Below are 14,965 nucleotides of genomic sequence, written 5' to 3'. Positions count from 1 at the left end.
TTCATATACATTACATCTATTCCTTCCTATGTAGAAAATATTGCTCTGCAGATGTGTTGTTGTTATTATTATTACTACTATTATGCTCCTTTATACAAGAGAGTGCCTGGGACAATAGAGAGATTGTTAGATGATTTCTTCACAATAGCTCTGTGAGACAGACATTATTTTCCCAAATTAAAAATTAGAATATTGGACTTAGAATCAGTAATATGCCCAAGGTCTCACTCTGGGCCAAGTATCTTCTTTTGTACCTCAGAAGTTATCCTCCAACCTCTCCCTACTACCCTGGGGCCCTGAGGGGCTAACGCAAACTCCCCTGTTGTGCAGTCAGTGACAAACAATGACAGGAGGCTAGAGAACAGTCAGACAGTGAGGTCAGGACATTGAGTCCCCTGCGCTGACCCAGAAGTCACCATGAGCCAGCAGCATCTCCCACCAAAGCCCACAGTTCCCGTCCTGTGCCTCTCACACAGCAATCCTCTCCCTCCATACTGGAAGATCTTATCCTCACCCTGCTCCCTCAGGCCTAGAAGGGCTCTTATCTCCCACTCATCTCCTGACCCCATGCTGTTTCCAGCCTTACTAGTTTCCCTGTATCTGTCCACATCATGATAAATTGATGCTCAGTTAAAGTCTTCTCAAACTACCCAGGTTGCATGGCCATGCATTCCCTGATGCAGAGTGCTGGAGCTTGGGCCTGAAGCCTAGCATCCTCCTCTATATTAAGATGCCTGTCTACCCTTTACTGCAAAGATCAGTGTGACTCTAAGGAAGGTGATAACTAACATTGGCAGTTTCTATTGTGATTTTATGTTCCTTAGCTGTGTAGTAGAACACTATTTGCTCCTCAGGGCTGGTGTTACGTACAACTAACAATAGGGACACTTAACTGGTATTGCCGAGAAACGTGTGTAAAATGTGAAAACTGTAATGGAAAATAGAAACTGTCCATGCAGAGGTAACAAACGAGGTTAAAAATGTTTTTTAAAAGGTATAAGTTTTAGGCAAATGCAAATATAACAACATGACCTCAGTGTTCTCACTGATCTTATTTTCTGGATCTTCTATCACCTTGATTCCTCCCAATTTCCTCCTTTAATTGATGGTCCCAGAACAAAAGGCAGGGCACCAACAGCACAACTCCACAGGCCCTAACAACAAGACACATTTGATGATGACAGTTTGGATGGTTCAGGCTTTCTCATGCTGAAAACTGTGAGAGGAAACCCTTGTGTGTTTTTTGTTTTGTTTTGTTTTTAACCTTCTCTTCTTTTAACTGTCTTTCTGGCTCTCTCCTTATTCTTTTTTTTTTTTTTTTTTTTTTTTGATAAAGCACAAAGACAGTTCTGGCTATAAGCCCAAATTATCTTTTGCTGGAATCAGTAGAACAAGAACAAATGTTATCAAATAATAAGCTGCAAATAAAGGCACCTTGGTTTGATTGGCATTACAGAATAACCCATCCTAATTTCTTGTCATCTTAACTCACCGATATGACACCAGCATTCCTTGACAGAACACTCAGCATCTCAGCAACACAGCAAAGAGCAGAGTTAAGTGGCAGATACATCAATTGGTGCCCTTAGGAGCAGCAGAAAGATGATCGTGACAAAGCAGGATAACAGTGATGATGAAGGGGAAAGATTCAATGCAATAAAAACACCTCAGGCTTTCTTAACTAGATGTAGTACCGAGAAATTCCAATTTCGAGCATATGGTCAACTCCTAACATTCCACACTGAAAGCTATGCCTGGGCACATGTTTACTCTTGGGATGGATTTGCTAGTCTGTCTTTCAATTTCTAGGGATATTCATCAGTTGATTGTATCACAGTATTTCCTTTTCATGTCTTTCACATACAAGTAACTACAAGCAGATAGGAGGCCGGAAGGACCAAAAAAAAAAAAAATTAGGTAAGTATAGGACAGATGACAATCAGGAAAGAACTCGTCAAGATCCCTACCCAGGATCTGGCTTACAGTACACACTCAATAAATATTTGTTGAATTGAGTAAATGAAGGGAGAGTTGAATTAGAAGAACTTGAATGTCTTTTCCTACCCGAATATTCTGTAATTGCTCAGAAAAAAATGCTAAAAGGTAAGGACAAGGACGTAAATTCTCAAAGTCATCAGGAGAAAGACAGGGAAGGCAAAAGGGAGACATCTCAGGACAAGATGGACCCTGAAAAACTAACTCATCGTTATACAAAATACATGTATGAAGATGTGAGAGAGAAAAAAAAATAGCGTTACCTTAGATTAGGTAGAGAGAAGTGTTGGGAGGGGAGGGTTGGGGAGATAGGAAGGATAGTAGAATGAAAAAGACATTATTATTACTGTGTGTATATATGTGACTACATGACCAATATGATTCTGCAACCTGTACACTCAGAAAAATGAGAAATTATATCCCATCTGATTCAAATGTATGATATGCCGGTCATTGTACTGTCATGTGTAACTAATTAAAACAAATAAAAAATTTAAAAAAAAAACTAACTCAGGACTGATCCAAACTGTTACACCCTGGCATGATCCCTGATCCTAGGTAATTCCTCCAAATTCCCACTCAGAGTTCAAGAAAGAAAGCAGTTCTCTTAAGACTGAATGTGAAGACAGAATCCCAAGCTCTAAGTTATTAGGGAGCCTGAGAAGGGGTGTGTTTGTGGAGGTAAATATTTTAATTTGAAGTCCTGTGTTAGAGTCTGTAAACAAGTCTGGATGGCGCCTGGCATTTTGCCAGAGGGAGTGGTTTGTGAAGTAACTCCAGCGAGCCATTAAGTGTGGAGATTCCTTATTGGTTGACTGCTGTATTTAGTTTATGTTAATTAGATAAGCTGTGTGGAATGTATAAATACCTCTGTTGTCCTACAATAAACGGCTCCCACTCCTGCTGTATCAATCTACACAAGTTGTTCGTCACCCCCGGTTATTTTGCTGCAGCCGGACTGCGGCAGTCCTGGATTTTATTATGTATGCTTTTTCCAATGCCACAGCAACATAGAGTCCAGGGTAGGAAAGAGACTTTGAAAATACCTAATCCCCGCTCCAACCCAATGGAGGATTTCTTTCTAAGGCATCCCTAACAGGGCCATCCACTCTGCAGAGACAGGACTGGAGGCAGCGGTGCTGCTGATGCACAGCTCTCTGGAGGCAGATTCTTTCTTCACCTCTGAATCTGGACCTTTTCCTTCTATTCATGGGTGCAACAGAGACCATGCCAACCCGCTTCTTTCAGGACACCTCTCCTGACATCTGAAGTCAGGAATTCCTTTACTTTTCCATATTCACGCCCACAGCAAACCTCCCTTACTCCTTCCACTGCGGAGACACAGCTTGCGGGTTCCTCAACGCACTTCTTGTCTGACAGTACTCTAAATGGTCCATGGGGCTAGCAAGTTGAATACAGCAGACTTGAATTTGGCGGGCCACACAGGTTGCCCTGCACAGCAGATAGTAGGGCTACCTCTTCCTATTCATTTATAAATTATCAAAATAGTTTGTCATCATGCAGGCTGGCTCCTTAGATCCCAAGAGCCTCTTTCATCACACACTGTCCTCACCAGTGGGTCTTCTGCTGACTGACTCATCTCCTGTGCTACCAGTGCAGTCACATCCTGTGCTACCTGGGCTGTTGCTGGTTTGGCACTGTGTAGGGAAATATCCAGGTTTTCCCTAATTCTCTCAAAACGTCTCTCCCTGCTTACCATGAAGCCTCAACCTACCTGACACACAGAAGTGCTGAATATTTGTTAAATGAATAATAAATAAGTACATGAATAAATGAATACCAAATGTCACCCACAGACTTGATTACACCAGTCCACAGTAAATATTTCACCTTTAAAAAGAAGCCTGTCCTTTTAGCATCCCAAGCCATGACCTAGAATAAATAATTTCTTCTTATCAAAATCATCCACCTGACCTAACTGTTCATTTTCAGAGTTCCCCTTCTTTCCTAAAGCCCTGGTTAGACAGAAAAGTTGCAAACACCATCCGACCTTCTCAGGTCTTCAGTTTTCCCACCAAAGTTTATTGCAGAATAATTCTGTTTCACATTCTATTTCCATGAGTTGTTGTCTGTGAACTGGAAGCCAACAGAAATAGAAAGTGATTGGTGGACATGATGAGTTCATAGATTTCGGCCAACCAGGCACTCACACATCTGGTGAATACAAGTCCCTCAGAGGGAGGCAGCAGGCATCACAGATCAATTTTTCCTACTGGGGGTGATCACTAATTTCTTCCTCTTCCTTTTCCTCCCCCTCCCCCTCCCCCTCCCCCTCCTCCTCCTCCTTCTTCTTTCTCTCTCTCTCTCTCTCTCTCTCCCCCCCCTCTCCCCCCACCCCCTCTTTCCTCACTCCCCTGTTTTCTCTCTCTCTTTCTTTTCCAGACTGGGAATTGAACTCAGGTTCAACTGAGCTATATTCCTAGACCTTTTAAACTTTTATTTTGAGACAGGGTCTCACTAAAGTGCACAGGCTGGCCTTGAACTCAGCCTCCAAAGTATCTGGGATTACAGATGTGCACTACCACACCCAGTGAAACAGCATTCTGGCTTCCCCTGCCAATGCCAGGGAAGAAGCCTGTCTGAGAAGCAGAGAGCCTGCATGCAGAATGCCCCTTCAGTTATTGTTATGGTTTGGATGTTGAGATGTCTCCCAAAAGCTCATGTGTGAGACAATGCAAGAAGGTTCAGAGGAGAAATGATTGGGTTGTAAGAGTCTTAACCCAATCAGTGATTTAGTCCCGTGATAGGGATTAACTGAGTGGTAACTGAAGTGGTAGAGTGTAGCTGGAGGGGGTGGGAATTGGGGTGTGGGTTTGCATATATATTTGTATCCGGCAGGTGGAGTCTCTCTCTCTGCTTTCTGATCACCATGTGAGCTGCTTCCCTCTGCCACACTCTTCCGCCATGATGTTCAGCCTCACCTCAAGCCCAATGGAATGGAGCCAACCTTCTGTGGACTAAGACCTCTGAAACTGTGAGCCCTCTAAAAAACTTTTCCTCCTTTCTACAGTTGTACTGGTTGGGTCAAAGCAGTGAGAAAGCCGACTAAAACAGTGATGATGTACTGTTTCTCCTTTGTTTTCATGACCTTCCTCTCAGCCCCTCTTGGGTTTCATTCCCCTTCACCTCAGCAGAAATCTTTTCCTTTTAAATTGCTTCCAATTCATTTTGGTCCTAATCTTTGCTTAATAACTCACAATGAAGGAACATATTCTTCCAACTCTTTCTTCTTTTATTCTAAACAAAAGATGAGCCTGTCTTAGCTGCAGGTATGCAATGAACATGCAAGGCAGAAAAATGTATGCTTCACATTTCCTGGGATTCCAATTTCTTCTGACTCTAAAAGAGTCCATTCTAGGTCCCGACGAAACTCTTGTAAATTGCTTTAGAAAGTGCCTGGTTCCATGACTGTTAATAGCATACCTGGGAAACATGCTTTTAAAAACTGCTTAGCACCTAGATGGCTAAATTGCAAAATTACATAGATCAATCATGGGTTATTTAGTCCATCTCCTTACCTTTGAGACAGATAGGAATATTTCTTCTCTATAAAGACCTACAAAAAAATCTTCTATTTTCTATTATATTCTTAGTTCATTGCCTCATGTACTCATCTTAGAAGTTCATCTTCGAAAATAACCAAATCCCTTTCTCTGGAGTTTAAGACCCTTTATATATATATATATATATATATATTTTTTTTTTTTTTTTTTCTGGTTCCCAGTAGATATCATAAAGAAAAAAACAGACACCTTTTGGCATCTGTTTGTTCACAGCCTTCTGTTTGGAGCTTTTCAGGGCTCACCATTCCATTCAACATCCTTCCAGTATTTGATGACTGCTCTTAAAATCCCCTTTACCACCTGCCCATAACCCTCCACCAATCCCTTTGTTTTTCTCAGACCCTGTGGCTCTCTAAAATGTAGTACTTGCCTCACTTGACACCTGCTTCAAGAACTTAATCAGCACATTCAAAAACTACATTCCCTTCACAAACAGTCTCTTCACAAAGGCAGAGCTGAATATATAGCTTGTCTGCATAATTTACTCATTCTCCTATAAAATGCACAAAAATAAGATGAAGGTTCTGAAAGCCCAAAGCACCACCTCTTATTTGCCACAACAAACACCTAACAGGCTTGGCCCCACTAAGAGACAGAGGGCAGAGCCCTTGCTGGCCAAGGCAACAATGGAGGACAAGGACTGGCCTCAGGAGGCTTGAGTTCCAGACAAGCTCTGCCATGGACCCCTGTGAGCAGCTCACCTAATCTACCTGTTAATTTCATATTTCCCCTTCTCTCCCAAAGCCATGGCTAGGCAGAAGAGTGGCAAATGTTATCTGACCCTCTAAGATCTTCAGCTTTCCTACCTAATTTCACAGTCCTTAGAACAATTCTGTTCCAGATTCTGTTTCCGTGAGTCTCAAGTCAGCCTGTTCCCTAAACAGAAAAGCATACACATTTGCCCAGATTGCTCCTGTGGGCCCTTCTGGCTCTCACATTCTGTAAGTAGTCAAAGGCCTCTTCCCTCCCTTTTTAAAGACATAAACCATGTTCTTGGCATATCTGTTGCCACCCACCTCTGTGGCCAGAATGTGTTTTCTCAGTCTTCCTTTCCTTATTACCTTCTGCCCTGAAGGAGCCTTTTAGACTTTTGCTCCCCTTAGGTTCTCCACCCAGTGAAATCATTGTATCACACATGTACTGTATATCTGTACTGTATGTATATCTATGCTTCAGGCAGACAAGATTAAGATTCATTTACTGCCCCCAGGAACTAATTTTTACCCAGCTGGGGAGCAATATTACCCCCATTAAAATGCAAGAAATAAAAAAGAAAAAGAGAGAAATAACAACAGAAACTGAAAATGCAGAACCTACATTGAGCCAAGAACCACCTCTAGCTGAGTGACGTCAGCACCATTACTTACCCCAAACTCCAAGCACCACAAAAATATTCACAAGCCAGAGATTCTAAAAATAATCCATTATGCAAACCAGAGTGGAATCAACCAAAGTTCCAAAGGGACTTTGCGCAAAAGTAAACAGCAGCTTCCCACCCCCCTGCCCCAGGCCAGAGTGTCTGGGGTTGCAGGTGCATGGACCAATCCTCTTAGCCTGGGACCCTCAAAACTGCCCACAGTTCCCACTGCCAGCTCCCATTTCATTCACATGAATCCCAGCAGAAACAATGGGAAAGATGGGAATGAGGTGAACAATGGGCAATGATGTTCCAGGAAAAGTTAGAATCCAATGTATCCCAGGGCCCTGGCAAGGAACAGGGGCTCCTTCCAACTTCCTGGCATCAGCCCAGCTCCCCGTGCCCTTGCAGACCACTGCCCTTCACCTTACCTTGGCACACTGGCCAAATACGTCACAAGTTTCCGCAGGTCTTCCTGCCTTATTCTGTCATGATTGCTGCGAGCAGGGAAGGTCAGGATGGGTCCACCTCGCTTATCACGGCCCCCTGCAGGGAGAAAGAGGAGGCAATTTAAGAAAAGCAACCAGGAAAGTCAGCCATAAAGGGGGAAAAAAAAAACAAAACAATGTCTGAATGCTGGCACAGGCAGCAAGGTGGGGCCCAGATAAATCAGTCACAGTTTAAGACAAGAGTGTCTGAATGCAGGTAATGTGTGTGACTTTGGTCAAGTCTTTTGACATCTCTGCTGCCTCATCTGTAAAAAAGCAGATGAAAATAATAGTGGGCACATTGTGGGTTGTTGCAAGGACTGATGAGGAAGCAGCTTGAAGGTAAAGCTCTCTGTATTTCTGAGATAAGAAGGGCATGATAATGGTTCTTATTGAGAAAACAAGCTGGGTAAAAGTGCTTTGTTCTTTGGAAATTTCACTTCCCTTCACTTCTCTTTGCAGACCTCTATGAAGCAGGAGTGCTCTCAATGCACTGAGACCATGATGAGGAGGCCATTGAAAGCACCCATCCAGGATAGCACCGCAGAGAGATTTTCAGACTCATAGAAAAGACATTAAAAGTTTTCTACGCAACTCAGAAGCCACCTCTGCCCACCTGCCTGCCTGAGGTGCCACCTGTCACTCCTGCTGGAGAAGTACATGAATCTTATCAGAAATAAAGATGCTCAAGGTCTTAATCAGTGCAATATGTACAAACTCGGATTACAAATGCTTTATAAACATCAAATGAAGGGGGGGAAATGCTAGAAGAAGTATACAAAAATGATGATCACTGTAGTCATTAGGACAGAGTTCTAGATGGTTGTTTTTTCTTTCCTATATTTTCAAACTTTCTATTCACTATTTATTGTATGATTTAAAAATTTATTCATTAATGGATGTCATGATTAGGAACGCAAACCAAGTTTCTCAGGAGGGTCATATGGGTGAAACTGAAGTACGGTGACTATGTTCCTTTGAGGCACTGGCTATGACACAAAGGACACTTCTGCATCCTGATCAGAGATACCCCCTCAACCCAAATCTCAGACAACCGCTGACATCCCCAGAGTGGGGACCCAGAGAGGGGACTAATGGAAGCTGGGGGAGGGATTTACATGCTACATCAGTGCTAGAAAGAAACCTGACGCTCAGGCCTCTGAAGAAGGACCTCTTACAAGGAAAGCAGAGCTGCCCAGGCCCCTTCTAGGTGTGAGCTCAGGAGTAACATTTTCCTCTGATCACAGGAACACAAATGGAGGGAGGCATGGTGTATTAGTCAGCTCTTAGTCTCTGTGTCCAAAATACCCAACACAATTTAGAGGAGGAAGTTTATTTTGGGATGATTGATAGTTTCAGAGGTTTTAGTCCATGGTTGGCTGACTCCACTGCTCTGGGCCTGAGGTGAGACAGAACATTATGGCAGAAAGGTGGGAGAAAGCTACTCAGTTCACAGCAGCCAACAAGCAGGGCATAGAAGGAGCTAGGGACAAGATACAGTCCCCAGGACATGTTCTCAAGTGATCTACTTCTTCCAGTCATGTCCTACCTGCCTATAGAACCCACTATCTCAAAATAGTCCATTCCAATTATTAATCCATCCAATGGATTGTTCCACTGATGATGGTCTGGCCCTTATGATCCAATCACTTCTGAAAGCCCCACCTCTGGACACTGCTGCACTGGGGACCAAGGCTTCAACATACGAGCTTGGGGAGACATTCAGGATTCAACCCATAACACTGGCAAATAACCCAGGATGCTCTGAAGAGGAAATTAGAGGCTGCAGGGGGCAAAGGGTCAAACAAAGTCAAAGTCACTTAGCATGACCGTGCCCACCTCTCCAGCAGAGTGGATCCATACAGGTGTACCTCAGAGTTGAGCTCCAGGCCCCCTGCTCCAAGGCCTTCTATACTACCAGCCCTGGTTCTTTGTAATGATGAACAACTTCATCTCATATGCTTTGGGGATGGTCCCTATCTCCCAACTATCATTCACACAAAGAAAAGGAAGCAAAATGATTAATTGGAAGGGTTCCTAAAAGCTGGGAGGGCATCTGACCCCCCCTTAGCCTTCCCTTTATCACTCTAAGCTTTTTTACTCTTGGGTGGGTTTTTGCTTCAGCTATTGGTTTCCTTCTATGGACACCTTATAAATAGAGACATGGGAACATGGGGAGTCAAAGCTCTGACTGGCAGAGGGTGATGAGGTGGTTTCGAGAGCCAAGGCTCTGACTGGCAGAGGGTGACGAGGTGGTTTCAAGGGCTGGTTGATTCTGTTCCTGTAAAGCTTATGTTACACTAACCTTAGAGACAGGAGTTTTAGAACTCAGGGCTGGGAAAGGTTCTGGATGACAGGGGAGGGGGAGTGAGGAAAGGAAGCCTGGGAAAATGTAATCACCACCTTTCAGAAGTATGGATAATGAGTCAAGATGAGGCAGTGGGATCGAGTCCTATAGTTTCCAGAACAGAAAAGATCTTGCAAGACTGTAGGAAGAAATGAGCGAGCACAGAGGAAGAGAATCATTATGCCGGAAGGGAGGTGGGCAATGGATACATTCAAGGCTTCAGAGTGGGTAAGAGGGGAGGGGTCCAGCCCCCAGTGGGTGGAGCTGTTCTTTTTTCTGAGGCAGGATGCATTATTCAAGGAGAGAGGAAAAACAGAGATAAGTGATGCTGATGCTTTAACATGCAGCATTTCCTAATTTTATTTAAGACAAGAACCTCTTTCTGGTTTTTTTTTTTTTTTGAGCATGATTGTGTGGGACTGTTCTATGGAAACGCTTTGAGACACTTGGGTCCAGGTACAAAAGATAATGCTCAGTGGCATGGAGTTTCCCTGGGAACTATGGAAAATCATGTTGGTGGGAGATGAGGAAGCAGAAAGGAACCCTGGGAGGTAGCCAAAGGAGGGTATCTATGTGCACAAAGATCCCAGGGTAGGGTGGGCCCTGCACTAGAAAGAAGGTAAGGTGAAAGGGACAATGGATGTGGTGAGTGGGAGACATAAAGTAGCAGAAGGGAAGCCAGGGAGGCCAGGGAGCCCATAGGCTGTGAACAAGGGGCCCACATGGCAGGGTAGGAACAACAGAGGCTCACTGAGGGACAGCCACAGCCCTGACCCACACACACCCACGTGCCAAAGAGGCTGGGCTGCCCTGACTCCAGATGTTTGTTGCCATGGCAGCTACTTTGCTTTCATCTGGCCAAAGCTGGGATGCTTGCAGGGGAGGGTGAGCACGACCAGTGGTTTCTCTACCCACCACCTTCCTTGCCTTGTTCTTTCCTTTTCGTAAAGAAACACAATGGTTATACTGCATTGCTTAATTTGGGGTTTATTTATTTTATTTTTGTGTTTTGTCTCCTGAAACCTCAGGGTGCATAGGTTTTTGTTGTTGTTATTTTTGTTCATGTTTTAGACGTAGCCAGTCATTAACTGCCTGACACCTTCAGAACCCATCCCAGGCACAGAAGGGCAATGTTCCCTAAGCCCCAAAGCTTCTGGCACACAGGCATGGCTGAGCAAGGCTGCTGGGCTCACGTGGAAAGGCGCTATGCACCCCCAGCTCCTTCCTCCAGCTCTGGGCCGTTTCTACCTGCCTCATCCCTGACTACATTCCTGGCATGCTGCTTCAGTGAGATCCATGAAGTCAATTCTCTACTACCTGGGAAGGTTTTTCTGGATCTTCCTTTCCTGGCCCTGCCTCAGGGCCCTGAAGAAAGCACATGGAGAAAATGAGCCATGAACAATCAAACAAGGGTCACCTTGTCAGAGTGTACCATGTCTGCCTTTATATGCCCCAAACTTCATATGCAGAACAGGATGGCATCAGAGGCCATGCATTAAATCCAGGAAGGCTTCCTGTAGGAGGATCGGACTTGAGAAGAAGAGAAGTTCAAACCAGAAGAAGGTGTGAGGAAGGCACTGCCAGGAAGGAAGACCTCCCATGAGAGAAAAGGGAGGATCAGCAGGATACCCCCAGGGGAAGGAAGGGTCTCGGGTTAACTAAGGACCATAAAACAGGAAAAGGTGAGTTGTGGGTCCTGTCCCCTGAGCCCAGGCTGCAGGGAGCAGCAGGCATGAGGGGCTTGGCATTGCCCAGGGTCCTCCAGGACTTCCACACAGTCTTCCTACATGCTCAGCAAGCACTCTGAATCCAAGTTCACAGTAGGGTTGTCTCATTTATGCCTCACACACACTGAAATCATGCTCAGGATCCTCCCAAGGGGTTGTTCAGCCCATTCCTCCCATGTTTGGTGACAGGGACTCACTTCCTAAGAAGATATGCAACACTAACACTGATAGGAAATGCAGCTTCCTGGTCAGTGTCATCCTAACAGCAAAATGGCATAAAAAATAACATCATAATACTTCTTTCTAGGAATATAGAATGCGTTAGTGTCCTACAAAGGATTCTGCAATCCTGTTGCATGCCTGTTTCTCCTCCCACACCTAAATTCTGACTCGTTGGTCTCTTGCCTTCCTGATGACATAAGGGCGACTGGTGCTTGTTGTCCCCTTCCTCACTTCCCCTCCTCATCCCTTTCCATTTGGCTGTGCCCAGCAGCCAGGCCAGCAATGCCTGCGAACTGAACCTCTGTGCCAGGGGGAATGTACTGTGACTCCAGGGCCGCTCCATGTAGACAACAAAAATAACCCAGAAATAAAGGCTCAGCCCACAAGTCATAACACTTGGGTGTGTTTCTCAAAATGAGATCCCTATCTGCTCACACTGCCATCAGCCCAGTCCAGACCTCAGACCCTGCCAGAGGTTCTGATCCAGCTGGCCTAAAGTGGAACTGCCAAGTGTGTGGCAATCTGTTATAGCACCAATGGAATACACACATACTACCTAAACAAATGTCATGTGGCTGGGTTCCAATAAAACTTAATTTACAAAAATCTGTGGCTAGCCTATAGGCTGAAGATTGCTGTACCCTGAATTATACGTTAAGAGGTCGGGTGCACAAGATGGGTGGGGGAGAAAAATCAGGAATCAATATTTGGAAGTCAGAACAAAACACCTAAATACAGACACACAAGAATTCCCTTTGCCAAGAAGGATAAGGAGAAGCCAAAAAAGTTTTTCTTATTTATTTATTTATTTGTTTGTTTGTTTGTTTGTTTGTTTATCGGCACTAGGGATTAAATCCAGGGGTGCTCTACCACTGAGCTATATCCCCAGCCCTTTCCATTTTATTTTTACTTTGAAGACAGGGTCTTACTAAATCACTTAGGACCTCATCAAGTTGCTGAGGCTGGCCTCAGCCTCCTAAATAGCCAGGATTACAGGTGTATGCCACTACACCTGATTTTTTTTTTTTAAATCTCCTCAACATGTTCCACTCAGAAATGAATATGAGCAAAGCCTCTTCCATCTGCAGCTTCTCTCAGAGATCCTGGGCAGCTCTGGCCAGGCCAGGCAGGGTGAGGCAGGAAGGGGCATGAGGGTGAGTGTGGGCCTGTGTGTGGTCCCCCCATAACCTCCAGCTGGATCCAGGATCCTGCTTTATCTGCCTCTCTCAAAGGGAAGAAGCCACTGCTCTAGGCAGGCCACTCCCGTCTTCTCTCTTACTACTACACAGAGAAGTGAGTGTCTGAACACGTGTACCTGCAGAACTTCTCCAGGTCCATTATGAATTAAAGTTGACAAATACTCACCAGACACGAAGGCCACTTTTTCCTTTAGGATGGGAAGGACATCAGAAGCTTTCAAACCATCATTCCGAAAAGACCCTGTAGGACGACAAAAACGGGAGAGCAGGGTGAAAGGCCAGCCGGTTGAGCCCCTGGATCCCACCCTCAGCCTCCCATTCCATTATCTGCCAGAAAGCCCTGCAGCCCAGGCCAATGCAGGCAAGGGCCCACAACAGAGAGGATACTTCCCTGTGATGCCAGGTCTCAGGGTAACCAGGGACGAAGCCTCCTGGTCCTTCTCAAAAAGGGGGACAGTCCAAGTCACCTCCCACCCCACTTAAAAAGCCCCATGCCCTGGGATCAGCCCTGGAAGCCTTGCTGCTGTTGAAAACCTTGAAAATGGAAAAGCATTTTGATTTGGGTGTGGTAGTGCATGCTTGTCATCCCAGGGACTCTGGAGGCTGAGGCAAGAAGAGCACAAGTTCAAGATCACTAGCCTCAGCAACTTATCAAAGGGCCCAAGCAACTTAGTAAGACCCCATCTCAAAATAAAAAGGGCTGGGGATATACAGCACCCATGGTTTCAATCCCCAGCACAGAAAACAAAAATCAAAAAACAACAAAAAAGCTATTTGTATACCTCTAGAGCCTAGCACAGTGCCTGGTTCACAGTAAGTGCTTAGTAAATATCTGCTGGATTAGTTTACTGATATCAAGATAGATTACAATGCCTTGAATAATTACTTATGCTTTTACTCTAAGTGGCACAATGACCATTAGTTTCATTTTACAAATGGGAAAAATAAATCACAAAAATCCTATAGCTAGAAGCAAAGTTGATGACAATGACCCTTCTGTATCCCTCCTCCTCCACCCCCCTTCCCACCCACAAAGGGTTCAGTCCAAAATAGGAGATGATGAGACAAAAATCTCCTGGAAATGAAATGCCCACTCTTTAGCTCATTCTTTAGGTCACACTTCCTGGTTGAAAGTCCTTTCTAGGGTCTAGCTGAGCTCCTGTTAGCGGGCTGGATGCAGAGACCTGGGGTTTCAAAAAAAATGGAAAATAATGATTTGCTGGAGAAACAGTGGCCTCAGGAGGCAAAGAACAATCTGGCATGGTTGAAATGTGTGGGAAGAAAGGACCCAGCTTCCATACACATACAAAACCTAGGCTGGCCCACTGAACCCCTACGGAACCCAAGTACCCCACAAGATTCTCACAGAGAACAGCTGGAGCTGTGATTGGAATCTGTTGTGTATCACCAGTCGGAACACGACACAGGTGGACCCCAGGAGACAAGCGGTTGGTTTTACGTCAGCTCTGTATGATAGACACAGAGGCCACAGATCCCCTACTCTAGGACCTCTGACTGCTGGGCATCTCCCTTGGGGTCCAAATCTGACAATCTACAGAGGAGAGTCACAGACCAACCCCTCAGTTTCTAAGCATTGACTCTTCCAAGAAACCCACCTGAGAATTTTGGCAACAACCCTGGATTAAGTTGCCACTCTCATCCTCATACCTCAGTCCTCATGCCCCACCTCTTCCTTCTCTATCCAGGATCCATGACCTAAGGGCCACTGTGCAGCTTGTCCATGTGTGGTCATGGGTTCTGCATAATGTCAGTGTTTTGGTTGAGCTATTCAAACATTCCCAGGACAGAGTCCTCCCCACACAGTTCAGACCGGGCTATCTGCCTGGTTGTGTGCCTACCATAAGAAAACCCAAAGTGTCTAGATTTACAAAATGCATAACTAGGTAACAGTCATTTCCAACAACAAGATTTTTTACATTATGAAAGGATTTTTCCCAAGGTCTCTTTAAATAAAATTTCCCTTAGTGATTTAAATAGTTTTCATTTGCCCAAAATTGAATTACAAATAACTTTTTTCAATAATAC

General features: G+C 44.7%; 1 protein-coding gene across 21 annotated transcripts in view; it reads right to left on the bottom strand.

Annotated features, from left to right (window-relative positions):
• The window catches only part of Kalrn (kalirin RhoGEF kinase), a 636,773-nt gene that overhangs the window by 446,523 nt on the left and 175,285 nt on the right, over window positions 1-14,965 (bottom strand). For all 21 annotated transcript variants that reach the window (XM_058583507.1, XM_058583505.1, XM_058583504.1 and 18 more), the window contains exons 2-3: window positions 13,086-13,160; window positions 7,368-7,482 (exon numbers count right to left, since the gene is read on the bottom strand). In XM_058583507.1, coding sequence (XP_058439490.1) covers window positions 7,368-7,482; window positions 13,086-13,160 — 190 coding nt within the window. The remainder of the gene's footprint in view (window positions 1-7,367; window positions 7,483-13,085; window positions 13,161-14,965) is intronic.

This window comes from Marmota monax, unplaced genomic scaffold (assembly GCF_021218885.2).
Source record: "Marmota monax isolate L192 unplaced genomic scaffold, Marmota_monax_Labrador192_F-V1.1 WCK01_AAM20220418_F8-fsc00052, whole genome shotgun sequence".
NCBI classification, from domain to species: domain Eukaryota; kingdom Metazoa; phylum Chordata; class Mammalia; order Rodentia; family Sciuridae; genus Marmota; species Marmota monax.
This window is presented reverse-complemented; position numbering and strand designations above follow the sequence as displayed.